The sequence below is a fragment of the Neoarius graeffei genome, chromosome 14 (genome assembly GCF_027579695.1).
Source record: "Neoarius graeffei isolate fNeoGra1 chromosome 14, fNeoGra1.pri, whole genome shotgun sequence".
Classification (NCBI taxonomy): Eukaryota; Metazoa; Chordata; class Actinopteri; order Siluriformes; family Ariidae; genus Neoarius; species Neoarius graeffei.
The window spans coordinates 32,399,465-32,427,054 of NC_083582.1; the positions used below are offsets into that span (position 1 = coordinate 32,399,465).

Consider the following 27,590-nt stretch of genomic DNA (forward strand, 5'->3'; position numbering starts at 1 on the left):
GAGAAAATCAGGATTAGCATCTCATCAGTTAAAATTGGCTTCAAGTGTTTGTTCAAACTGAATTTCTTTGTCGCAAGTCTGTTAACGTTGAGCGGTTACAGTGTTTATTTGTAAAACGTTACTGCTAATTGAACAATCTGTTCCTGCTGGAGATCTGATACGCAACATTTTTACTGTTGCGTAGATGGAACACTTTTTTCATTGTGCTCATTATGTCATTCGGGACTCAATCTCCGCCATCCGCACTCACTTCTGATTCCGTGCCATGTTTCATGAGTATGGCATGTGAATGAATGAATGTTTGTTACCTGTCAGGGTTTCTCACAAGACCTGAGGGTGTATCTTGTTCACGTCCCAGACTAATCTTGTTCACACAACCGTTCAGGTGCTTGACAAAACACAAGCTTCTTATCACGTTGAAAACGAGGTTAGTTGTACAGAAGTGTTGAACTGTTGAGAAGGTTTTGATCTCGAGGCTTAGCTGTAGACTAGTTGTAGCATCTTGGTGTCAATGAATTTTCCTTCTGCACCCCCTCGGCCTCCCTGTCTGTCCCTCATGATCTGAGTCGGATGACTCCGACACTGAACCCTGAAAGAAGGCTCCATGCTGTATTAGCTCAAAGATTTATAGCTGTGTGTGTAGGGGTGTGGGAACTATAGCGGTGGACCTTGGCTGGCTGAACAGACCCAAAATCAATAGAACTAATCCCCCCCCACACACACACACACACTTTTTTTTTTTTTTTTTTAGTCAGTTTGCGCTGCCCCCAGCAAGGCCCCACATTCCAGAGGCCCACGCATTTTTAAAGTGTGATTTTATTTTTCCTGATGCTGCAGGGCTGATGGGTTGGAGTGGTTTTTTTGGGGCCAACTGTGATTTCCTCAGAGAAAACAATTTCTCAAGTACACATGAAAATCCCACCTGATGCAAAATACCTGCCAGGATATCACTAAACATCTGAGATTCCTGCTCTGTTTTCTCGGCAGGCTTTGGAAGCCTTGCTTACCAGTAAATAAAATTTTTCTTCAATGGTATACTTGTTTGTTAATGTTTTTGTTTTTTCTCTGTCTCTGCTATCTTTGGCAGGCCACCAGATCTCGAGAGAAGACGTTGGAGAAGACAGGGCTGAGCATTACACAACCTGGGATCACCGCTCCTTATTTTGGAACTAAATTCTCTTCCTGCTTCCAGCAAAAGTGACTCTCTTTTGGAACAAAAACGTGTTTTGTTTGTTTTTTAAACTCCCACAATCCAGCTTCGACAGCCAAAGATCTGTGATTGAGTGCGTTGTGATATGAGGGTTTGTGTGGAGGAACAGGTGGGAATTGGACTTCCTAGCATCCCTGTATCTTCGGAGAAGGCTGCTGTGATTCTGGGAGTCAGAATGGAGACAAGAGAGGCTTCTTCATTGACAAAATCCAGAAATCAGATGTTCTCTTTTGGTTCTGAGGCACATGAGCGGAGAAACTCCGAGCCACTGATCCCTTGTTCATGTTCACATCGTCTACATCCGGCAGAAGATTGCTGTGACTCTAAATCATCTGAACAGATACGTATGGACTGTGGTGCGAGAAGCCCTTTAGACAGTAGATCCAAGAGCTTGGACAGCCTAGACTATGTTCACAAAGACTGCTGTTGCAGCACGGTTTCATGCCGCCGGGCGGAGGGATTGTCTTGCAGCCAGCCGTGCAGCACATGTGGGCCAGTGGAAACAGACTGGTGCTGCCAAGAGGCCTCCTTTCAAAGTGGAGGCTGGGAAATGGGGTTTCCAAGGAGAACAGAGGGGTTTTCTTCTGCCGCGACGCTGCTCGCTGGAGAGTCGCCAAGCCTGGATGAGGAGAGGCTCGGCACCAGAAGAATCAGCTTACCGACGCCGTTTGTGTCGCGTTTTCACTGCACGTGTGCCGATGGTACAAGACTGGAAGCAGGAATGCAGAACCAGGTGAATTTTAATTTTGCCCATTGCCACAACTGTGTCTTCTCAAGCTTGGAGAGGCTCAACAAGAGATCAAAAGTCAGGTGCTTGAGAATGCCCTGCCAGGCTTTCACAACCTCAAAGCCTTCCTTGGTTCACCAACACAGTGATGGCGAGGTTACAGCTTCCGATGGCGAGTTCGCTCCCAAGAAGGAGCGGTCCACTGTCCTGGTCCGGAGGTACCTGAAGAACAATCAGAAGGTCTTGAAGAAGGTCTGCACTGGCACCAGGGCAATTATGAGGACTGGGCATATATCAGACAGAGCATGGCAGGCTGTTTGTGGAAGAAGATGTCGTCTGAGCAAGGCTTGTACCTTTGTACACATGGAATACAGTAGAGTGCTCCGGGTAATCCAGTTGCAGGTCTCCAGGGCTCTTCTCTCCTATCCAGAGGTCAGACTGAAGCAGGTAAGATTGTTTGCTTGCTCTGCATAATATAGCTTCATGTAGGATGAATACTTCCTTTGTGTTCAGGGTGTTATGAGTATCAGGAATAGGCCTCTCTGAGTTTTTCCCAATCCCATGGCTGAATTCAGGATAAGTGTGGAATGCGCATGTAATAATCAATTGTTTTGAACATATTTAACGGTTATTCCACGAAATCGAGTCGTACATGAGCTGATAGCTGACGAGGCGTGTAGTGCTGAGATGTACATGTACAGTAAGATTGAGTGGAATAACTGTTTTTATATCCACATTCACTGGATTTTGAGACATTTTTTTTTCTCAAATTCGATAAATAAAAGCTTTATACAAAACGTCCAAGCAAATAATTTCTGCTTAGAATGGAAACAAACTGGCGAAATGACAGTAGCAATTTGTGAAAAATGCTATAATAATTTCTGGGGGGGGAGATGAGTTCTTGCCATCAAATACTTTTCATTCCATTTTTTTGGGGGGGTGGGTTGTTTTTGACCAGAACTTTTATTTCGTCCTCGGTTGGTTCAGCAAAACCAGCATTTTGTTTTTCTCTACTCACCGTATATGAGCTGATAGCCTAGTAGTAGAGTAGCCAATCAGAGTGGGCTATTGCTCATATCCAGTGCATGTGGATAGAATAATCAATGATGGACTGATGTGTACAGGGGGTAAGACACTGCAAGTGAATTTAACTTTATTTTTGGACATCGGATATCACAATCAGTCTTTGCCGGTTGAATGCTGACAGCGTATTGGAACATGATCAAAAACTTGCATATTTATGCAAATTACATTTCTTCTAGGTAAACGAGTGTACATTTGAATACTCCAGTAAAACCACAAATTTAGTGGGTTTATGTAGTGGTTAGAATTTAAAACTTTTTTAAGACTTTTTTTTTTTTAATATTTAAATTAAGACTTTTTTACAGAGTTGTTTGTTGGAAGACAATTTTGGTCAACTTTATTGATTAATCAAGATAAAAAGAAATCTTATTCCATTCTTCAGCATAAAATCTAACGTGAATCCGACACCACCCAACTCTTTGGAGAATTCCTCTGTAATATGCCTCTAATTAGTGATAGTGATATGGTGTAGTGGTCAGCGCTGTCGCCTCACAGCAAGAAGGTCCGGGTTTGAGCCCCGTGGCCGGCGAGGGCCTTTCTGTGCGGAGTTTGCATGTTCTCCCCGTGTCCGCGTGGGTTTCCTCCGGGTGCTCCGGTTTCCCCCACAGTCCAAAGACATGCAGGTTAGGTTAACTGGTGACTCTAAATTGACCGTAGGTGTGAATGTGAGTGTGAATGGTTGTGTGTCTATGTGTCAGCCCTGTGATGACCTGGCGACTTGTCCAGGGTGTACCCCGCCTTTCGCCCGTAGTCAGCTGGGATAGGCTCCAGCTTGCCTGCGACCCTGTAGAAGGATAAAGCGGCTAGAGATAATGAGATGAGATGAGATATGGGAGTCATGGCCTAATGGTTAGAGAAGCAGCTTTAGGACCAAAAGGTTGCTAGTTTGATTCCCTGGACCAGCAGGAATGGCTGAAATGCCCCAAGGCACCTAACCCCCAACTGCTTCCCAGGCTGTCCGTTGTGCATTGCTCTGGATAAGAGCATCTGCTAAATGCCTGTAATGTAATGTAATGATAGGAATGAACATGTTAAAAAAAAATTTCATGCATGCGGGTCATTTAGAACCAGGACCCTTTGGTTCTGAAGAGCGAACAATCTAATTTTGAGGAATGCGGCCTAAAAAAATGCAGTGTGGCTTCATACGTTTCCTCTGTGTTTATAAATTTGATTTGCATGTTATAACGACACACACACACACACACACACACACACTGACCTACCGAGCCTTTCTGGGATATTTGACATGACATGTTTGTGGTGTTGGTGGAGCTGCTTCAATTGCTAAGTTTCAGATAACGCTGTGGTCGCAAGTGTGGAAAATTTTAACTTTTTTTTTTTGTTATAGTTGAGTTTTGATATCTCTGGTGCTTTAGTGTAAGAGAAGACGTGTCCTAGACGATGTTTATCCAACAGTCTGAGAAACGATGACCAGAATTGCCATGCCGTGCCTTACGTTTTAGTCTGTTTTGTTCTGCGCAACCAGTATATAAGGATTATTAATTTTAGTGACCCATCAGTTTTGATTCGACTCATTTCACGTCAGTTTGCAATGGAACAAAGTCTGTTCAGCTTTGTGAGAAAATATCATACCCATGATATTTCTAAAGGCTTGTGTTGCATCCTGGCCGCCTGTTTTTAGTTGATTCCCTCAATAACTAACTACATTATGAAGCGTTTTAAAACATTGACGCTTTTTTCCAACATACTGTCTCCAAGGTTGGCAGTACTGTTTTGAATCTGACTAATATGAGGAACAGGCAATGATTCCGTGGCTCCGATGCCCAATGGAAAAACAGCAACTTGGTTTTCCCTAATATGACAAATCATGGATATATTTGCAAGCCTTTAAAAGGCGTCAAGCCCGTTGAGGGCAGACAATGCACGGTTTCATTTATTTAGGTGCACGGAAGTTCTTGCAGCAATACAGGAAGGACTATGATTGATTTTTTGATTGATTGATTGATTTATTCGAAGGCCACCAAGTTTTACAGTGGGTCAGGGTCCTAAGCAGAAGCAGATCTTTGACCAATGGCCTTGTAAAATCTGCTGCTTGTTGTGTTTAGGATCATTACAGACTGGTCTTACTGGTTCGGACAGTGGAGCCCCTTGTTTAAGATCCTGCTTTCGCACTGCACTAGTTAAACACATTCACTTTTTATTGCTCCTCTGTGGCACCAGACTGCGGCATACTTTACTACTAAGTTCATTTTTGACTTGTAACGAGAGCAATGAATAGGTTATCTAAATTATATAAAATAAAAAAAAACGCATGATTGTTCCCATATGTACGTAAGCGTGAGACCTGTTAAAGTCAAACGTGTGCCGGTTTCTATAAATTCCAAAAGACATGAGTTCATAATAATAATAATAATAATAATAATAATATTTAGTTATACGTACGTATTCTAAAGACTATTTCAATGACTTGAAGAGGGTTTGTTTTCCATCTGCTCTGCTTGGTGTCAAGATCACTGAGCTGATCCTGCATTGGTTTTGAGGGTTTAAGCTTCTTGTTGTGGTGGTGCAGTAAGTAACTGGGTTCAACACTCGACCGGAGGGATGGAAAGGGGGGAGCAATAGAGGAGAAAGAGAGCTGCTCTGTTCCACCAGGCCAATCTGAAGCCTCCAGAGACGCTGAGGTTCAATAGTGAAGGTGCACACAAGCCAGCATTCTTTCCATGTGAGCTTAGGGTGGTTGTATTGAGCACAAGCGCTGCTGTTTCCATGCCAGAATAATTCACATAATTTAATGGGCTGCTGAATTATGCGGACTGCTTTTCCATAATGTGGTTCTTTGTGTGTTCTTGTCGACACAGTTTGGTCTCTTGCTTCTTGCAGGTCACCTTTGACTGGAGAATAAATCGAAGCCGCAGTGTTATTTATGTGGCGTGTCTTATGTTATGGGCTTGTTTGCTGTTCCTGCTTGGTAGAAGGATGCGTATTGTTTCCACAGCTACAGGTTATGGCCTTATCTTACCTTTTATTAGGTGATTTAATTGGCGAGGAAGCTTCAGGTCGGTCTCCTCACTCCATCTCTTGCTTTACTCACCTCTTCAGCTAGTGCACACCTGGCCTTTTAATGAAACCCCATGGCTCTCCATCCAGTTAGCCTGAGATCCTTCCTTTCATTTGACCACAAGCTGTTTGCTAAGTCCACTCCACGGTTTGCTCTCAGTAATTGACTTGGCCGTCGGCAGATGTTTGCCAATCCCAGGCCTCCCTCCTCTGCGTTAACAGGAAGTCCTTTGACACACAACTGAGAGACGTCTGCTCATTGTCTATCTCATAAAGTAGCCCTAAGAGAGGAAGTACAGAGTGCAAGCCTGGACCTCTCCTGCTCTCGGCTCTCCATCCTACATTCCCAGTGGCGCACAGAGCAAGACACTGGGGGATTTTTTGTTTTGTTTTGTCTCTCTTTTGCTTTCTCAGCAGAGCTTCTGGGACTACAAGGACTAGAACAAGTCAAGGCAGCCCATGAAAACAATCCTCATATTCATCGCCTGGATTGTAGTTAGTGGTTTGCTTCATTGTATGAGTGAACTGAAAAAGCTGGCGAATGGAGACTGCTGTAACTAACTTTCCTTGTCATCAGAGGAAATGAGTGCAGAGCAGTAGAGTGCAACAGTACAGGAAGATAAATACGGCCTGGCGAAGCAGTGGTATGTGATTCCCTGATTAGTGACATTATACATTGGCAGCGTTGACACAGTTCTCCAAACAGGTAATGACTAATGACTGATGTGAGAAGAGTTTTTATCGTCGTCGTCATCATCATCATCAGCTCATGGTGATGTTAGTGGGAGAAGTTAACACTATACAATATAAGTGTGTTCTCAGGGGCGTTATGAACAAGGCCATATACAACTTTCCCAAACTATAGAACTGTTTTTAGCTTCTCCGTAATGGGGTTTCCATCCACCTGTATGTCAAGTCAAGTTTATTTGTATAGCGCCTTTAATAATGGACATGGTCGCAAAGCAGCTTTACAGAATTTTAATGACTTGAACTAATTTTATCCCTAATCTATCCCCAATGGGGACAGTGGCAAGGAAAAACTCCCTCAGACAACATGAGGAAGAACCTTGAGAGGAACCAGACTCAAAAAGGAACCCATCCTTATTTGGGCGATAACAGACAACGTGATTATAACATTTTTAACAGTTTTAACATGAGGCCATTATTAAAAAATGTTCTGTTTCCGTTCCACCGGCCGGGTGAGTGCCGTTTGTGCGGTTGAAATTTTTTTTTTTTTTAAACGCCGTTTTTTCGACATTTTTTTCGGGTTCGTAAATCTAAAATCGAACTTGCCATTTACGCATTCCCAGGGCTTTCCACTAAGGCTCATACTAGCCAGCCATGACAAATAAGTAGCCAGCCGGGGGGGGGAGTAAACACAAAATAAACTCCTGTGCACGCAGTTCCCAGGATTAAATGTATTTTCCACAGACCATTTATTTATTCACTTTACTCAAATACAAAGTAAAATGGCAGTAAATCTTCTTTCTTTTCTTGCGTATTGCATCATGAGGCGTTCCTGGCTTGTAAATCTCTTATTTTCGGTGCATGACACATTCACGCAGCTGAGCATGCTATGAATTAACAACGACAACGGTCTGCAGTGGGGCTACACAATTAAACACTCAGCGAACATTTCTCCATTTGTGTATGAAAATACACTCCAACCACTCAGTTTGGGTTCATTTACAACCAACGGTGTCTTTTGATGCCAGCACGTAATTGAACGAGAGAAGACTGGTTTACCGGAGACAAAATAAGCGTCATCTCTGCTTCTGTCCCCTCCGACAGACCCGACACACTACTGCCTCCGCCGAGCGCGCGCGCGCGCACACACCGCATGTCGGGGCCGCGGATGAGTTACTCTCCCTTGATCAACGAAGTCGGCGGGGAATTTGTGGTTATTATCGGTACAAACAGCGCGAATCACAACTTAAATGAGTGCGGTTCAGTTTGACATTGTCAGTCCGTTAGATAAACATTTAATTTTATTAAAATCGAAAATTAATATTTAGAGCCTGTGGGCTACAAAAATAATAGTCATTAAAGTAGCCGGCTGGACTTAATTGTGTAGTCAGCTGTATGGCTGGCAGCCGGCGCTTGTGGAAAGCCCTGCATTCCGCGCAGGATATAGAATTGAATCAGCTCTGCGCATGCGCCGTGCGGCACAAAAAAATGGCAGCCACCATGAAGGAAGGAGATCCGGAGTTTTCAAACATTTGCTTAAGTGTGAAATCGCAAAATGGTATTCTAGCGAACAACAAAATAGTAAAGATTCAGAAAAACAAATCATTCAGTGATCATTTTAATAGCGTAATTTCATCCGAACTAAGCCTAATGGCCGATTTAGAACTACAAAAAGTCCGTGTGTCGGACATTTTAAGTACCTTTGTAAAAGTTTTGCAAATGTTGCAGTCAGCATTTAAAATGCTAACTTAGTTTTTGTACAAGTTTCAGTTGATTAAACCGTCATATTTTATTAAATGTGTCTGCTTTTGTAATAAAAAAATACTGAAAGAAAAAGCAAACGCAGCATTGCGATTTCTTATCCATCCATCCATATATTTAAAAAAAAAAAATCCCTCCCTCCCGACTGAAATTTTTTTTGCTCACCCGGTGGACAGGAAACGGATTTTTTTTAAGGATGGCCCTAGTGGGAGAAGTTAACACTACACAATATGTGTGTTCTCAGGGGCGTTATGAACAAGGCCATATACAACTTTCCCAAACTATAGAACTGTTTTGAGCTTCTCCGTAATGGGGTTTCCATCCACCTGTATGTCAAGTTTATTTGTATAGCGCCTTTAATAATAGACATGGTCGCAAAGCAGCTTTACAGAATTTTAATGACTTGAACTAATTTTATCCCTAATCTATCCCCAATGGGGACAGTGGCAAGGAAAAACTCCCTCAGACAACATGAGGAAGAACCTTGAGAGGAACCAGACTCAAAAAGGAACCCATCCTTATTTGGGCGATAACAGACAACGTGATTATAACATTTTTAACACTTTTAACATGAAGTCTGTTTCGTTGATGTTATAACTTTTTTTTCATTGACAGAAACTCAAGTCCAAAACTGTCCATGACAACTGCAGTCCTAAAGTTAGCAAGTCAACTGTAGTCCTCAGCCATAAAAGCATTACTGTAAGTGTCCAGAGCGTCCTCCAAGTGTGACTTTCAACTGTCCGTATGGTGCCGTCCTCCACAGGAGGGCGAATGTATTTCTGAAATATATCAACTTCGAAATGAAAACATCAGAATTGCATTAATAACTAATAATTTCAGACTTATTTGATGCTTGGAAAAAAGAGATGGAAATATTTCCGTGCGGCTAAAGATGCCTTAAAGGGAAATGTGTGCTTGGTTTGACGTTCTTTAGGATATACACACACAAAAGTCAAAACGTACAGTGATCAATGTTTTCTTTGGACTTCATGGAAACTGACTTTTCAACTCGAGACTGAGAAATGGTCAAAGTCCTACATAATCCCAGAATACATGACCCCCTACATTAGCAATAACCTACAGTTCATGCGCATGTCACATTAATGACCTGTCTATGCAGATATCCAGGCCACATCTTTGGCTTTCCCTGTGTGCGAATGGACTATGGGGGTGGGGCAGTTGAAGTTGAGCCAGCTATTACATCTTGTTAAAAATGTGAATCCATGGGATATGAACAAACAACATATTTGTGCTTGTTCTGGTTCCTTTTACCATACAGAGAAATTATTTATAATCACGCTATATCCGGTGTTACCCAGATGAGGATGGGTTCATTTTGAGTCTGGTTCCTCTCAAGGTTTTTTCCTCATGTCATCTCAGGGTTTTTTTCCTCGTCACCGTCACGTCAGACTCGCTCATTGGGGATAAATTTAAAATCTACCTACTGATCAGCCATAACATTAAAACCACTGATTGGTAGAGTGATTTACATTGATTGTGTTTGTTACAATGGCACCTGTCAAGGGGTGGGATATATTAGGCAGCAAGAGAACAGTCAGTTCTTGAAGTTGATGTGTTGGAAGCAGGAAAAATGGGCAAACGTAAGGATTTGAGTGACTTTGACAAGGAATAATTGGGATAGCTAGATTTCTGGGTCTGAGCAACTCCAAAACGGCACATCTTGTAAGGTGTTCCCGGTATGCAGTGGTTAGCGCCTACCAAAAAGGGTCCAAGGAAGGACTACCGGTGAACCGGCGACAGGGTCATGAGTGTCGAAGGCTTGTTGATTCGCATGATTCATACGGTCCGATCCAGAGATGTCCGCAAGCACTGGCGACCGACAGTTTTCTCCACCTACACAGATGGTTTGCACTGGCTACTCCAGGGCTTTTCAGTGTGGGGCACGCCTCCCCTAGGGGGCGCCAGAGTTCTTCGGGGGGGGGCGCAACGTGAGGAAAAATAAACCAGAATAAATTACTATTGTGGACATTTAGCGAACTTCAGCTAGCCTTTGCCAGAGACAAAATGGATCGATTTTTAGTACCTAAAGCTACAGTGAGTGAGGAGACAGAGTCTGGGCCAAACAAAAAAAAGAAGGAAGTATGACCACGATTATTTAAAGTTTGGATTTTCATGGACTGGATCTGAAGATGCTCCACTGCCACAGTGTGTTGTCTGCCAAGAGGTGCTAGCTAACGATGCTATGAGATGTTTAAAATGTGTAAAACAAGATGTTTTAAATGTGTAAAAAAAAGAGGTTTTAAAAAAGCACAGATGTTTAAAATGTGTAAAAAAAAGATGTTTTAAAAAGCACAGATGTTTAAAATGTGTAAAAGAAAAAAAATAAAAATGTGTACAACAACCATTTTTTTAAAATACGAATGGAACATTAAGTATAGCAACAACAAAAATTGTAAGGGGGGGGTGCTGTTGTTTATTTGCTCTCTGAGGGGGGGGGGCTGACTCTCCCACACTTTGAAAACCCCTGGGCTACTCGATCCCAGAAAAACCTAAAAACTTGCCTTTCGATGTTCGAGTAACTTTATATCGTCTCTGCTGCCCATAATTTGCTGCAAATCCAATTATTTCACCATGAAATTGTCTTCGATTCAGGTCATGACCAGAAGTGATGCCATATTTGTTGCTCGATTCTTGTGCTCTGATTGGCCGAGCTGGACCACGTGACCACGCTGTAGCATATGTAGTTATGTTATAGAGCCAGGCAGCGTACTACAGAGGGTAACTGAGAAAGCCAAGCGCACATCCATCTGGAGGGAAATTTCAGACGTAGCCTATTTTACAGGAAAACAGTTAGTAATTTATTAGCTGAGAATGCACCAGAAGGCATGTCAACTTCAAAATTTTCTGGGAGGGGCATGCCCCCAGACCTCCCTAGCATTAGTGCAGTAACATTAGTCGCATAGAGTAGAGTGGGGTAATACGCCCCCGTGGGGTAAAAGGCCCCTGGCCTGTTTTACCCAAAATAACCACCAGATGGCGCAAAGTTACATTTCTATTGTTGCTATGGACTGGCTTGACAACGGGGATATACAAATATCCACTGTGGATCGCATATCAGCAACGCAGCGGAGAGAAATCAAATTTCATGGTAAGTGATATATAATTTTCAGATATCAGTAAAACTGTATTTAGATAGCTGCTATTTCGTCAGATATCACAGCTGTGTATGTGGTATGAGTAGACAAGTCAGTACGTTAAAATACATTAGGTATAAAAAGTTGAATCACATTTTGAAAGTAAGACCCTTTTTTTTGTAAAAGTGTAGTCTGTGGGGTAAAACGCCCCCCTTAATGGCGGGGTAAATGGCCCCCAGGGGGCATCGTTTCCTTTTATCATAATTAGAGTGGGGGGAAAAGCCCCCCCTTAAGGAAAATTCAGTTTTTCTCCAAGTTGAAATGAACCATGTGTTTAGTTTTAATCATAGTTTTTGACAACAGTGACATGAACAATAATGCCACCTAAAGTTTGCCTAAAGTTAATACTTAAATTTTTTTTTTTAACAAAAACAAACATTGTGCCAAGGGGGCCTTTTACCCCCCCCCCCCCCCCCCCCCCCCCCCCCCCAGTGGGGTAAAAGGCCCCCTCACTCAAAAAAACAAGAAAATATCCCTGAATTAATGAATAGCTTGTTCTTTGTTAATTCATGTTCAATCCACACAAAATTATATTGAAATTAAAATGCGAAATATAATAAAATAATGCATCTATTCATTAATTCAGGGATATTTTCTTGTTTCTTTCACATTATAGGCTTAAGTAAACACTTTTGCTATCCAAACAGCTTTTTTTGAGTGAGGGGGCCTATTGCCCCACCTCAGGGGGCCTTTTACCCCACTGGGGGGGGTAAAAGGCCCCCTTGGCACAATGTTTGTTTTTGTAAAAAAAAAATTTAAGTATTAACTTTAGGCAAACTTTAGGTGGCATTATTGTTCATGTCACTGTTGTCAAAAACTATGATTAAAACTAAATACATGGTTCATTTCAACTTGGAGAAAAACTGAATTTTCCTTAAGGGGGTTCTTTCTTTCTTTCTTTCTTTCTTTCTTTCTTTCTTTCTTTCTTTCTTTCTTTCTTTCTTTCTTTCTTTCTTTCTTTCTTTCTTTCTTTCTTTCTTTCTTTCTTTCTTTCTTTCTTTCTTTCTTTCTTTCTTTCTTTCTTTCTTTCTTTCTTTCGCCGGCTACTTCAGATTTTCTGGAGAAATCTGTCAATCCCACAGAAGACCTACTGTCGTACAAACTGCTGAAAAGGTTAATGCTGGGACCTTTCTGTTTTAGCCAGCATTAATTTTTTCAGCAGTTTGTGCTAGAGGAGCTCTTCCGTGGGATTGGACCATATGGGCTAGCCTTCATGCCTCATGTGAATCAATGAGCCTTCACAACTTGCTTCTTGTCAAAGTCACTCAGATTCTTACGCTTGCCCATTTTTTTTTCCTGCTTCCAACACATCAACTTCAAAAACTGACTCTTGTCTTGCTGCCTAATATATCCCACCCATTTAACAGGTGCCATTGTAATGAGATAATCAGTGTGATTCACTTCCTGTCAGTGACCAGTTTTAATGTTATGACTGATCTGTGTATATCTGAATTTCTGTGAAGCTGCCATGTGACAATGTCCATTGTTAAAAGTGCTATGTGAATTAAACTGAATCGAATTCAAGTTGAATTTGCTCTGTAGCTATGGTCTGTGTACTGTAAGTGGAAAAATAAGTGAGCTTGGCGTATTTAAATAACGCAGCAGGATGATTGGGGTCCCATTTTGACACTTGCACATTGTGTGTCTCAGCATTCATGTGTATCGAAATGCTGATTAAAATGGAAACCGTGGTGACGAAGAAAGAGAAACGACAAAGAAACATGCTTTCATTGTGAACTGGGAGATGGATTAACCTGAACTCCATTTGCATAGCTTTTGTTCTGTGTGATCCATGCTAGTTTTTTACATTTTTCTATTTGCGAAAACGTGATTTTTGTATTTTCTCCTTGAACTTTACTATACTAGCACTTTGGAATCCCACACCACGATATGTGGTAGTTTTGAAATTTACAGACCTGCCAGCTTAAGCCACATCACATCCTGTGTTGATCCTGTGTTGTACTGAACCACAGGAAATGACGACGCTTTCTGATAAGCCTGATCTCACTCTCACTAGCACACACAATTATCATTGAGACCTCCGTGCCAAGCACAATATTGGAGAAGACAGGGGGCACCATGGAGACCGTGATATCAGCAACTGAGTATGTTTGGTCTTTCCTGATCTTTTCTACTCTGAGTGTGTGCTTACGTGCAGAACCTGCTTGTGAGAGTTGACTTGCCTCTGTGACTACCATCTCCTTTACCTACTGCACAGGTTCCCATCCGTGGTCCTAGAGTACCTGCTGTCCTACATATTTGATTTTCCCTGCTCGAACACACCTGCCTCATTTCAGGAAGTGGTGTTAATTATCTGATTGATTAAACCGGCTAATTGTGTTGCGAGAAAGCAAAACTAACCTAAATATACAGGATGGTGGTGATCCAGGACCAGGTTTGGAAACCTGTGATGCACTGTATACATAATGGTCAGTGGTAAGTCGTTTATTATTATACCTGTCCTCCCGCTCCAAAGGAGGGGGGTATACTGGTTTACCTCTGTCCATCCGTATCTCCGTCCATCCGAAACACCCTTTTTCTCAGCAACCACAAATCATAGCCACTTGGTACCAAACTTCTTGGAGTTCTATCAGAATCAGAACACTTTTTTTTAATTTTTTTTTTTTTATTGCCAGGTATGCGAACACACGAGGAATTTGACTCCGGTACCACTTAGCTTTCATAGTACAACACAGATAAAAGCGTATACACAAAACAAAGGAATGGTAATAGTCGGGGCTTTCCGTGAAAGCACGGAGAAGAATTAACACAACAATTACACAAAACATAGAAAGTACGAGAGAGCGAAGTCCCGAGGCAGCCGTCCGCCATCTTGGTTCTATACCATGTACAGTTTCTATATTTCTGCATAAATATGACCTAAAACATCATCAGATTTTCACACAAATCCAAAAAGTAGATAAAGAGAACAATGAAACAAAAATATCATACTTGGTCATTTATTTATTGAGGAAAATGATCCAATATTACATATCTGTGAGTGGCAAAAGTATGTGAACCTCTAGGATTAGCAGTTAATTTGAAGGTGAAATTAGAGTCGGGTGTTTTCAATCAATGGGATGACAATCAGGTGTGAGTGGGCACCCTGTTTTATTTAAAGAACAGGGATCTATCAAAGTCTGATCTTCACAACACGTTTGTGGAAGTGTATCATGGCACGAACAAAGGAGATTTCTGAGGACCTCAGAAAAAGCGTTGTTGATGCTCATCAGGCTGGAAAAGGTTACAAAACCATCTCTAAAGAGTTTGGATTTCACCAATCCACAGTCAGATTGTGTACAAATGGAGGAAATTCAAGACCAGTGTTATCCTCCCCAGGATTGGTCGACCAACAAAGATCACTCCAAGAGCAAGGCGTGTAATAGTCGGCGAGGTCACAAAGGACCCCAGGGTAACTTCTAATCAACTGAAGGCCTCTCTCACATTGGCTAATGTTACTGTTCATGAGTCCACCATCAGGAGAACACGGAACAACAATGAATTGGCAGGGTTGCAAGGAGAAAGCCACTGCTTTCCAAAAAGAACATTGCTGCTCGTCTGCAGTTTGCCAAAGATCACGTGGACAAGCCAGAAGGCCACTGGAAAAATGTTTTGCGGATGGATGAGACCAAAATAGAACTTTTTGGTTTAAATGAGGAGTGTTATGTTTAGAGAAAGGAAAATGCTGCATTCCAGCATAAGAACCTTATCCCATCTGTGAAACATGGTGGTGGTAGTATCATGGTTTGGGCCTGTTTTGCTGCATCTGGGCCAGGACGGCTTGCCATCATTGATGGAACAACGAATTCTGAATTATACCGGCGAATTCTAAAGGAAAATGTCAGGACATCTGTCCATGAACTGAATCTCAAGAGAAGGTGGGTCATGCAGCAAGACAACGACCCTAAACACACAAGTCGTTCTACCAAAGAATGGTTAAAGAAGAATAAAGTGAATGTTTTGGAATGGCCAAGTCAAAGTCCTGACCTTAATCCAATCGAAATGTTGTGGAAGGACCTGAAGTGAGCAGTTCATGTGAGGAAACCCACCAACATCCCAGAGCTGAAGCTGTTCTGTACGGAGGAATGGGCTAAAATTCCTCCAAGCCGGTGTGCAGGACTGATCAACAGTTACCACAAACGTTTAGTTGCAGTTATTGCTACACAAGGGGGTCACACCAGATACTGAAAGCAAAGGTTCACATACTTTTGCTACTCACAGATATGTAATATTGGATCATTTTCCTCAATAAATAAATGACCAAGTATAATATTTTTGTCTCATTTTGTTTAACTGGGTTTATCTACTTTTAGGGCTTGTGTGAAAATCTGATGATGTTTTAGGCCATATTTATGCAGAAATATAGAAAATTTTAAAGGGATCACAAACTTTCAAGCACCACTGTATACTGTTTTCAGGTCTGTTCCACATCAACTTCCTGTTTACCGACTGAATGTATTTACGAAACACAGGGTGGATTTTGACGCTATTTCAAAAAGCAAAATGCTATTTCAAAATGACCGTTTACCAGGACGCTGTTGTTTCAGGGTTAATTATTTGTTGAAGTCAACATTCATAATAAGTGTCCTATTCCTTCGATTGCTTGCATTCTGATATAAGTGAGCGGGGGATACGTAAGTGAGCAGCAGCTCACACTTGATCTTGTATTCTTATTACTAAATTATTCCATAGAAAATAGAAATATAAAGCTGTCCGATATAAAATTTGGAGCAAATTTGGTTCCTCGCAAAGTTTCTTCTTCCTAAGGAGGAGGTTTTTCTCATCACATCTCATTATCTGCAGGCGCTTTATCCTGTTCTACAGGGTCGCAGGCGAGCTGGAGCCTATCCCAGCTGACTACGGGTGAGAGGCGGGGTACACCCTGGACAAGTCGCCAGGTCATCACAGGGCTGACACATAGACACTGACAACCATTCACACTCACATTCACACCTACGGTCAATTTAGAGTCACCAGTTAACCTAACCTGCATGTCTTTGGACTGTGGGGGAAACCGGAGCACCCGGAGGAAACCCACGCGGACACGGGGAGAACATGCAAACTCCGCACAGAAAGGCCTTCGCCGGCCACGGGGCTCGAACCCGGACCTTCTTGCTCTGAGGCGACAGCACTAACCACTACACCACCGTGCCGCCCGGAGGAGGTTTTAATTTATTTTATTTTTTTTCCCCCTCCCTTCAATATAGTCAACTTTGGCTTGCTTAGCGATGCTGATATCTGTAAGCTTTAGAGAACTTGAGTCGTGTTGGAAAGACTGCACTAAACTTCACCTTCTCTTCAATTCACAAATGGAGAGCCACTGTAAAACTTATCAGTCCCATGGCCTAATGTCTGCATATCTGATACGTCTATTTTCACTGGAACATACTATTGGCTTTCCCTAAGAAGGACATTCCTGGCTTTTCCAAGAAATTACTGATTTGAGCAGTTTTGTAGCTGAGTACATCCAATCGGATGGATAATGTCCTCAACTTTCAGCTTGGCAGAGGTATATTTGTTGTATCCAAGTGTTACTGGCCACTTTAATAGGAACTTATTCTTGATTCTAAAGGGGTGTTCACACAGCACATATTCGCATCGATGCTGCACCGATGTATTTTGTTGCGCTATATCTTACACCGGTGTAAATTTTGTAGAGCATTCACACGTCACAAACCTGCTTACTAGAGAGAAGCGTGTTAGCACCGGTGCAGCCCCACTTGTGTTCACACAGCAGTTTTTGCGCCCGTGCTATACGATAGTAATAATGCGGAAATGAAATATGCGCATGCGTGAAAATGTACTTCCTTTTCCCGGTTGTCATGGCATCACCAAGCGCCGGGAAAACAACGTGGATGAAGACACCAGTGTTGCCAGATACTGCTGACGTTTTCCAGCCCAAAATATGTTCAAATCCGCCAAAATGCACTTAAAACCACCCAATCTGGGAACACTGGAAGTAACGCAGTTCTGTTGTTGTTGATGTTCGCCATTTTGGAAGCGCAAAATACCAGGATGCAAATTATGCAATGCCCGTATGTAATCAACTCTCCTCACGCGTAGCGAGTCTACCCCTGTAGCGTTCAGACGTCCCATTTTATGTCGGTGCTGCCCCGCAAACTAGCATTTACTCCGGAGTAAATTTCTTAAACCACCTCCCGAGCAGGGTTAGATTTGCACCGGTTTAAGCAGCTTTCAGGGGCTACACCGGTATAACTTTGTACCGTGTGAACGCACTACCGGGGCAGCCCCGGTGCTACACCGGAGTAAAAGTTGCCGTGTGAACACCCCTCAAGATCCCCGTTCTTGGCTGCAGGAGTGGAACCCAATGTGCTGTTCTGCTGTTGCATACCGAGATGCTTTTCTGCTCACCACGGTTGTAAAGAGTGAGTTATATGAGTTACTATATCCTTCCTGGCAGTTTGAATCAATCTGGCCATTTCCCTTTGACCTCGCTTATCAACAAGGTGTTTGTTTCCACCCACAGAACTGTCATTGCTCATTCACTCACTACGTTTACATGCACATAGAGAGAATCGAATTTCTGCTGTTGCTCGACTGAAATCGAAGTTCAAAATGCCATGTATACACCTTAATTCGGCTGAAATTGAACCGAACTTGATTTCTCGGAATTGAGCTACACGACCTAGTTTATGCGATTTCTGCCGAGCTACTTTGTGCATGTATACCCTATCGAGCTAGTTGTCGAGCTACTTCCGGAAGTGACGAGTGACGAGACCACAAGCGGGAAACACAACAGCCTTGGTTGGCATGACAACAGTAGTAGCGAGCAGCAGAAGAGGTCAGGAGGAACAAACGAAGAAGAGAAAATGGCGATGTAGAGCTCTCTGAAGTGTGGGTGGAGCACAGAGGACGGCAGGACAAAGCTTCTGGTACTAATAGGCTTTTTATTGTCAGACTTTTCAGTTTAACAGCCTACTTTTATTCTTGAGAGAAAAACGCACGCACGCGCGCGCGCGCGCTGTGTTCTAGTCCCGGGATGAGCTGTCCCCTCTGCTCTCCCTCTGCCTCCTTAAATAGGGCGCGGTTACTGGGAAGACACACAAACACAGGTTAATTACCGTCAGGTGTAGTGATTCTGCCACTCACCTTCCCTGGCTCCGCCCTCCTGTCACAGACCGGCGCTTGACCACGCCCCCACTGCCACAGGCAAGCAGAAACGTGCACTTCTGGAGCAATGAGGAGACAGAGTTCATGCTCATTCAGCTTAAGGAGTTGAATATATTAAAATTCATGGACGGGAGAAAAACGCGCAATGGAGAACACGGAACTGATAACTTTGTTTACACTCTTGAATAGCTCTTCTTCATGACGACAGCCGGAAGTGTACCAACACGATGGGGCGTGTTGCGCCACCTGTGGCTCGGGTGCACAATGCACCTCACACAATAGCCCGATTTCATTGTGTGCATGTAGGATTGGATTTCTCTGGCACCCTGCTGGGACCTTCAGCTCGATTACCGACAGCAGCTCGATTTGGATGTGCATGTAAACGTAGTCAGTGTTTTTTGTTTTTCGCACCATTCTGTGTAAACTCTAGAGTGTTGTGTGTGAAAACCCCAGGAGCTCAGCAGTTTCTGAAATACTCAAACCAGTCCATCTGGCTCAAACCACCACCCATGCCACAGTGCACTTTGAGATGATTTTTCCCATTCTGATGTTTGAAGTGAACATTAACTGAAGCTCTTGATTTGTATCTGCATGCATTGTGCTGCTGCCAAGGGTTTGGTTGATTTTAGAGAACTGCATAAAACCGCAGGTGGATGTGTGTTCCTCATAAAGTGGTTGGCGAGTGGAAATCTAGTCCATTTTAATCCCCCACATAGCGTTGCATACACTGTTTCATGGAGAAACCAAAACAAATCTCTCTCTGCCAAATGTAAAAGTACCATAAGACTTTGCTTTACTGAAAAATCATGACTCAATTCCAGTGCATGGGAGAAATCTCCAGTATTACGTGATGTGAAATGTGATGTGATTGCATAGGACCAAATGTCAGGTGTGTGAGAGAGCAGGTATAACAACGAGCCATAATTCTGCAAGTCAGTTCATGCCTCTGGAAAGTTGAGGGGGAGGAAGAAAGGATCAAAAGGGTAGATGAATGCTCGGAAGCAGGAGCTCTTCAGTGCTTTTGGAAGGGCCTTGTGGAGCCAAACAAATGGTTTCCATTCCACTGTTTAAGCTGCTGTTGAGGATTTTTCTTGCGGGGATTAACCAGTGTTTATTTGGTAGAACATTAATGAGAAGAACAGACTCCGATGTCTGCCTTCTTGAAAGGCTGCGTTCAATAATCTGTAAATAGGAAAGGCGTTGTTTATTTGGACTTTCAGACGCCTCATGATCTGACAGCACGTTGTGTCTGAGCATAGAGGGGGGAAAAAACGTGGATATAAGGATAATGACATTAAAAAAAAAAAAACAAGCAAGTTTAACCTGTAAGTTGAGGTTGTATAAGGTGAGAAGCTTGGCGATCTGGGCCAAGGAGAGCCTCCGAGTAGACTCGTTACACCATTTGAGGTGGTTCGGACACCTTATGAGGATGGCACCTTGTCGGTTCTTCCTAGAGCTGGAGGCAGACCCCAAGGCAGATCAAAGACCTGCTGCAGAGGTTATATCTCACGGTTGGCCTTTGAATGTCTGGAGAAACTTCGTTAGGTGTAGGACACAGTCTGGACTGACCCAAATTTAACCCCAAGCAAGAAAAGCAGAATGAATGAATGAACAATGTAATGATGCAATGCTTGAGAGCTTTCTTGTCAAGGGATCAACTAATGAGAATTGAGCATCTTCATAAGAAGCGACGGTGCAGGTTAGAACAAGTAGATTTCATAACGAAAGGAGAACCTCATCTCATTATCTCTAGCCGCTTTATCCTGTTCTACAGGGTCGCAGGCAAGCTGGAGCCTATCCCAGCTGACTACGGGCGAAAGGCGGGGTACACCCTGGACAAGTCGCCAGGTCATCGCAGGGCTGACACATAGACACAGACAACCATTCACACTCACATTCACACCTACGGTCAATTTAGAGTCACCAGTTAACCTAACCTGCATGTCTTTGGACTGTGGGGGAAACCGGAGCACCCGGAGAAAACCCACGCGGACACGGGGAGAACATGCAAACTCCGCACAGAAAGGCCCTCGCCGGCCCCGGGGCTCGAACCTGGACCTTCTTGCTGTGAGGCGACAGCGCTAACCACTACACCACCGTGCCGCCCCGAAAGGAGAACCTTTAACGTTAAAATAGAAAACAGGACCGCCAAGGATGACCCAGGCCTTCTCGTGGGAGTGTACCATCCTCCACGTTTGTGGTTCCAAACCTCGTCTAACACATCTGGATTTGATCTCCAGATGCTTCTCGAGACGTTGATTGGCTCGACCAGGTATGTCAAAGCCTGTTTTCTATTTTACTACCATCAGGAACAGACTTAAAATTGTCCTCTCGTGACATGTTAAACATTTTTGACCAGAGCGAAGCTGCTTTTGTGTAAAGCGTTACTACTTTATTGACATGGCATTTATCTTCGTTCAGCCGGTTTTCTCCAGCTCTCACGAAGCTTAATAATTAGCCGATGAAGCAAATCAAGCGTGTTAGCTCAAGGGCAGTACGGACGTATGAAGAGCGTGGGCTGATGGGAATAGCTGGTTAAAATCAACAGTTCCTCAGACACTGTGTTATCTAATGAGCATTGTTGTGTAGGCCGGTGAACGTTGAGGAATGTGCCGAGCTGGCTGCTTTTCACAAAACCTTCTGGAAAAGACAATAATGTCCTCAACAGCCAAACCAAAATCAGCGAGTCTTTCAGACGTTTGCATAAACATGATGCCACCATATGGGAATATTGAATATCCTGATTTGTTTATTGGCTTTGTAGTCAGCCGAATGCACTTCAGACCCTCTTTAATAGTTTCTGGCCACAGATGGCTAATGGAGTGAGGTAGAAATGCATTGCAGTGACGGAAACTATGTTTTTCTCTCTTTGATATTTCACTGCTCACTGAGCATGGTGTGTGAGAATGATTGTGTCTTGGATCCTGGGAAAGTGGAAAGAGTTCAGGTCAACATCCCTGCTGAACTCCCTTGAGGGATGGAGCATTCCCAGAAGTAATCTGTCTGGGGTGTGTGTGTGTGTGCACGCGTGTCCATGTGTCATGGAAAGCAAACAGTTTGGGGGTTACAGCAGTTTACGCCGTTTTGCTACGTTAGACCACTGACGAAGAGAAAATTAGCCGTTTTAATCGACTCTGATCAACAGGTCTACATCCAACCAACATTTCAACTATATTTCTTAATCTGTTTCTTCAAGGTACTTTATTTATAGTGCTCCATGTACTGCATATTAAGACTGATGGAGTTACAAAAGTTTCTGATTTTTTTTTTTTCCATGATCATTATTTATTCAAAAGCAGTCAATCAAAAAAAAAATCCACAGTTCTCGTGTTAAGATCAAATGGTTTGTTTTTGGATGAGTAATGGAGCCTTGTTGCTTGAAGTGGTCCGGCATTAGGGGTCAGCAGAAGTCCGTCACTCGGAAGGTACAGCCAGAGATCTTTCGTTACCGGGTTTTGTTTTTTTTTTGAAAGTGATGGGCCTTCCAGTAAGATGGGTAAATTACAGACTGAATGACCTCAAACTTGGTGCTGATTTGTCTTACTCATTTAGTTGGGTATTATTTTACTGATTTTCATGTAGAGCTGCATTTTGTTTAAAGCTAGGGTTGGAGTTTCACGAAATTGGACCAAATGAAGTCATTAGAGAGGAGATATATTTGTTTGTTTTATCTGGAACTGCTTATCCCGTGTGGGGTTGCGGGGGGCAAGCTGGAGCCTATCCCAGCTGACCATGGGCGAGAGGCAGGGTACACCCTGTACAAGTTGCCAGCTCATCGCAGGGCAGATATTAATTATATTATTATTCATCTCATCTCATTATCTGTAGCCGCTTTATCCTGTTCTACAGGGTCGCAGGCGAGCTGGAGCCTATCCCAGCTGACTACGGGCGAAAGGCGGGGTACACCCTGGACAAGTCGCCAGGTCATCACAGGGCTGACACATAGACACAGACAACCATTCACACTCACATTCACACCTACGGCCAATTTAGAGTCACCAGTTAACCTAACCTGCATGTCTTTGGACTGTGGGGGAAACCGGAGCACCCGGAGGAAACCCACGCGGACACGGGGAGAACATGCAAACTCCGCACAGAAAGGCCCTCGCCGGCCACGGGGCTCGAACCCGGACCTTCTTGCTGTGAGGCGACAGCGCTAACCACTACACCACCGTGCCGCCCTTATTTTGGAAATGTAAAGAGAATTTCAAGAAATGTGACAAAATTCTTCGAAAATAAATTCCCTACCCTAGCTTTAAAGCTAGACGGCCTTTCAATTTCATAAAATAGGGGAAATTTAGTTCCCTCTGAAATTTGGTCATTGTGATGCATGTTTATTTCTGGAATAGCTAAAAAAAAACAAACGAGGCCATTCTGTGGCTGGGAAGTTATTTAATTTGAGGGGATTCCCGAGCAAATAATGTGCATGAAATCGCTCACTTCACGCAGTCAAGCAATCGGAGGAAATCCGTGTGTGCATGCGCAGGTTTACCTTTGACCGTGCACTGACCGTTCCATCATTCTGTCGCTAAACGAATAGCTGATTACACCGAGGTGCTCGCTGACCGCTGATATTTGTCAGTTTGGTCCTGCGTTTCCTTTCCTTCGCAACATAACGTCTTTTCTCGCTTTCCGGTACTGTAGTCAGTCTTTCACGTTTCATTCGCACGCTCGCGTCCTCCATTTTTCTCTCCTGTTTCAAATTTGTATCCCACAATGCCTTGCGCGAACGGGGAAAGCCCACCACGTCATGCATGACGTCGTATCTTGAATACGTGAATGCAGGAAATAATAGCGGAGAATTTAGGGCCACGTGGCCCTAAATTCATTAATGGTTCTGTTTTTAAAAAAACTAATAAAATTGGAAGCCTGTGATTGGAATTCAGTAGCTTTCAGTCCATTAAACAAAAATAAATGGGTCTTGGGGAAAATTCTTTTTATGACCTACACTTGAAAAATCTGAAAGGCAGTCTACCTTTTAAGAAATGTAAATCTATCTAAAAACATTACTGTGGGTTGAGTAATAATGACTTTGAAAAGTTTATGAATAAACAAGTTTATTCATAGATTATAATACTGTCTCGTTATGTTTTGTAATTGAAGACGTACTGATTAAGGTTTCTTTATTGATGTGCTGAAGCTTTCTCTGATTACACACATTTTTAAATCTATTTCTACGGCACTTCCTTTATAATATAGTGGATCCGTGTATACAGTGCCTTGCAAAAGTATTCATCCCCCTTGGTGTTTGTCCTGTTTTGTCGCATTACAAGCTGGAATTAAAATGGATTTTTGGAGGGTTAGCACCATTTGATTTACACAACATGCTTAACACTTTAAAGGTGCACACTGGGTTATTTATTTATTTATTTATTTTTAGATTGTGACAATAATTAAGATGGAAAAACAGAAATCTGGAGTGTGCATAAGTATTCCCCTCCCCCCAAGTCAATACTTTGTAGAGCCACATTTTGCTACAACTACAGCTGCAAGTCTCTTGGGGTATGTCTCTATTAGCTTAGCACATCTCGCCACTGGGATTTTTGCCCATTCCTCAAGGCAAAACTGCTCCAACTCCTTCAAGTTAGATGGGTTGCGTTGGTGTACAGCAATCTTCAAAATTGGATTGAGGTCTGGGCTTTGATTAGGCCATTCCAAGACATTTAAATGTTTCCCTTTAAACCACTCCAGTGTAGCTTTAGCAGTATGTTTAGGGTCATTGTCCTGCTGGAATGTGAACCTTCGTCCCAGTCTCAAACCTCTGGCTGACTCCAACAGATTTTCCTCCAGAATTGCCCTGTATTTAGTGCCATCCATCTTTCCTTCAGTCCTGACCAGCTTTCCTGTCCCTGCAGATGAAAAACATCCCCACAGCATGATGCTGCCACCACCATGCTTCACTGTAGGAATGGTGTTCTCAGGGTGTTGGGTTTGCGCCACACATGGCATTTCCCATGATGGCCAAAAAGTTCAATTTGTGTCTCATTTGACCAGAGAATCATCTTCCATGTGTTTGGGGAGTCTGCCACATGCTGTTGGGCAAACTCCAAACGTGATCCTTTTTTTTTTTTTTTTCTGGCCACACTTCCATAAAGCCCTGCTCTATGGAGTGTACGGCTTAAAGTGGCCCTATGGACAGATACTCCCATCTCCGCTGTAGATCTTTGCAGCTCCTTCAGTGTTCTCTTTGGTGTCTTTGTTGCATCTCTGATTAATGCCCTCCTTGCCCGGTCTGTGAGTTTTGGTGGGTGGCCTTCTCTTGTCAAGTTTGTAGTGGTGACCTATTCTTTCCATTTTGCTATAATGGATTTAATGGTGCTCTGTGGGATATTCAAAGTTTGGGATTTTTTTTTTTTTTTAAATATAACTCAACCCTGATCTGTACTTCTCCACAACTTTGACCTGTCTGGAGTGCTCCTTGGTTTTCATGTTGCTTGCTTAGTAGTGTAGCAGAGTCAGGGTCCTTCCAGAACAGGTTGATTTATACAGACGACATGTGACAGATCACGTGACACTTTGATTGCACACAGGTGGATCTTAATCAACTAATTATGTGACTTATGAAGTGAGTTGGGGGCGGCACGGTGGTGTAGTGGTTAGCGCTGTCGCCTCACAGCAAGAAGGTCCTGGGTTCGAGCCCCGGGGCCGGCGAGGGCCTTTCTGTGCGGAGTTTGCATGTTCTCCCCGTGTCCGTGTGGGTTTCCTCCGGGTGCTCCGGTTTCCCCCACAGTCCAAAGACATGCAGGTTAGGTTAACTGGTGACTCTAAATTGACCGTAGGTGTGAATGATTGTTTATTGCAGGGCTGACACAGAGACAACCTGGCAACTATGAGTGTACCCCGCCTTTCGCCCATAATCAGCTGGGATAGGCTCCAGCTTGCCTGCGACCCTGTAGAACAGGATAAGCAACTACAGATAATGGATGGATTGTTGAAGTGAATTGGTTGGACCAGCTCTTATTTAGGGGTTTCATACGAAAGGGGGTGAAAACCTATGCACACTTCAGATTTCTGTTTTTTTCATCTTATTGTTTGTGTCATAATTTAAAAAAAAAAAAAACTATTTGCATCTTTAAAGTGGTAGGCTTGTCGTGTAAATCAAATGGTGCTAACCCTCCAAAAATCCATTTTAATTCCAGCTTGTAATGCGACAAAACAGGACAAACACCAAGGGGGATGAATACTTTTACAAGGCACCGTATGTTATTACGGAAACGATAACGCAAGACTGAGAGTGTTTAATATAATTTCTGAGTCACTTTGCAGCCAGCTGTCCTGTTTTAGAAAATTAATCAGCACCTTCTGACCAATCGGAATCAAGCTTTCAGCAATGTTGAATACAGCATATATAATTTATATACGTGATTTAGTCCCATTTAGGGTATTTCTGTCTCCTGCCCAGCGCTCTTAGGATAAGTGCAACCCTAACCAGGATAACGCGATTACTGGGAATGACTAAATAAAAAATGCCTGAGTGTGAGATCATGGATGCTTCACCATATTGTCCCTCCCAAGATATGGCCAGTCCTATTTAAATGCATTGTAGTTGCATTTGTTGTTTGTAGTGTTTGTTTGTTTGCATGTCTCCTTTACAGTGTGGTTATGTAAATCTATCCATTTTTACATCTAGTCAAGTCAACTTTATTGTCAGATATGCTATACATGCTCGACATACAGCACAGATGAAATTTCAGTCCTCGCTGACCCACGGTGCAAACAGGCAATGCAATAAATAAAAAATAAAAATAGAATAATTGAAAAAACAAACAATATAAACAGTATACACACTCTAGATAAGAACTAGACATAGACTAAACACTCAGACAAACAATATAAACAGTATAAATAAACAGTATAAATATAATCTACAGTATTTATATTAAAAAAAAAAAAAAAGGTCCTCCATTTTTAAGCCATAGGACCGGGTCATTGGTTCCTAACCCTGATATCCCTGCCCAACGTGTGATATATATATCCCCCCCCCCCCCCCCCCCCCAAAAAAAAAAAATCCAATTAATCATCTCAATGATGTCATTTCTGAGTCATTATGGGTGTGTTTTAAAGCAGCGTAACAGTAAAACATGTGGTGCAGGGTTCAGAATCACTATTCTAAGATTAGTTGTAGTGAATTAATCAAACGTGAACTCTGAGCTAATGTACAACAATTACGCAAACTGAGAATACTTACAAAAGCACTCAAAACATACAGTAGACATTACAGTAAATGCAAGTGTGGATAAGCAACAAGAACATCTTCGATATTTTAATATGGCAGTTAAAGTCTGTATTTTGGGAACATTTAAATGAACATTGTACGTACACACCCAATCACACAGTATCATGACGGGATGAGTTCTGTTAACTGTGTACTGCATGGTGTTGCCATATGGCAACAATTAATTCATTTCTCATTTTTCTGAAGGGCAGTACCAGAAGACCTCATGTTGTACTATTTATTTGTGAAAAGGGAGACTCTTCATTTGCTATGAAATGTAATTGTCTGGTTACATGACCAGGAAATGCTGGTAGCGCTTCTGTTTCCAGCCGATGCTTGACGCACTTTCCACCATTGCACATTGTTGCCATATGGCAACAAGTTACCAACTACCCCCCCCCCCCATACAAAAAAAAATCAAATTTTCCCTTATTTAAGCCATATTAAGTACAACCCCGATTCCAAAAAAGTTGGGACAAAGTACAAATTGTAAATAAAAATGGAATGCAATAATTTACAAATCTCAAAAACTGATATTGTATTCACAATAGAACATAGACAACATATCAAATGTCAAAAGTGAGACATTTTGAAATTTCATGC

At 42.7% G+C, this 27,590-nt stretch overlaps 1 protein-coding gene across 8 annotated transcripts in view; it reads left to right on the forward strand.

The window, feature by feature from the left end:
* Positions 1–27,590, forward strand: part of plce1 (phospholipase C, epsilon 1) — a 207,175-nt gene that overhangs the window by 2,480 nt on the left and 177,105 nt on the right. For 5 of the 8 annotated variants that reach the window (XR_009656457.1, XM_060939537.1, XM_060939538.1 and 2 more), the window contains exon 1: positions 1,472–2,384. Coding sequence is in view for 5 of the 8 variants with exons in the window: in XM_060939537.1 (XP_060795520.1) it covers positions 1,557–2,384 (828 nt within the window). In the remaining 3 variants the exon portion in view is untranslated. Of the gene's footprint in view, positions 1–1,087; positions 2,385–27,590 lie in introns of those variants that run through there. The other 3 variants (XR_009656456.1, XM_060939539.1, XR_009656455.1) reach the window with 2 other exon arrangements.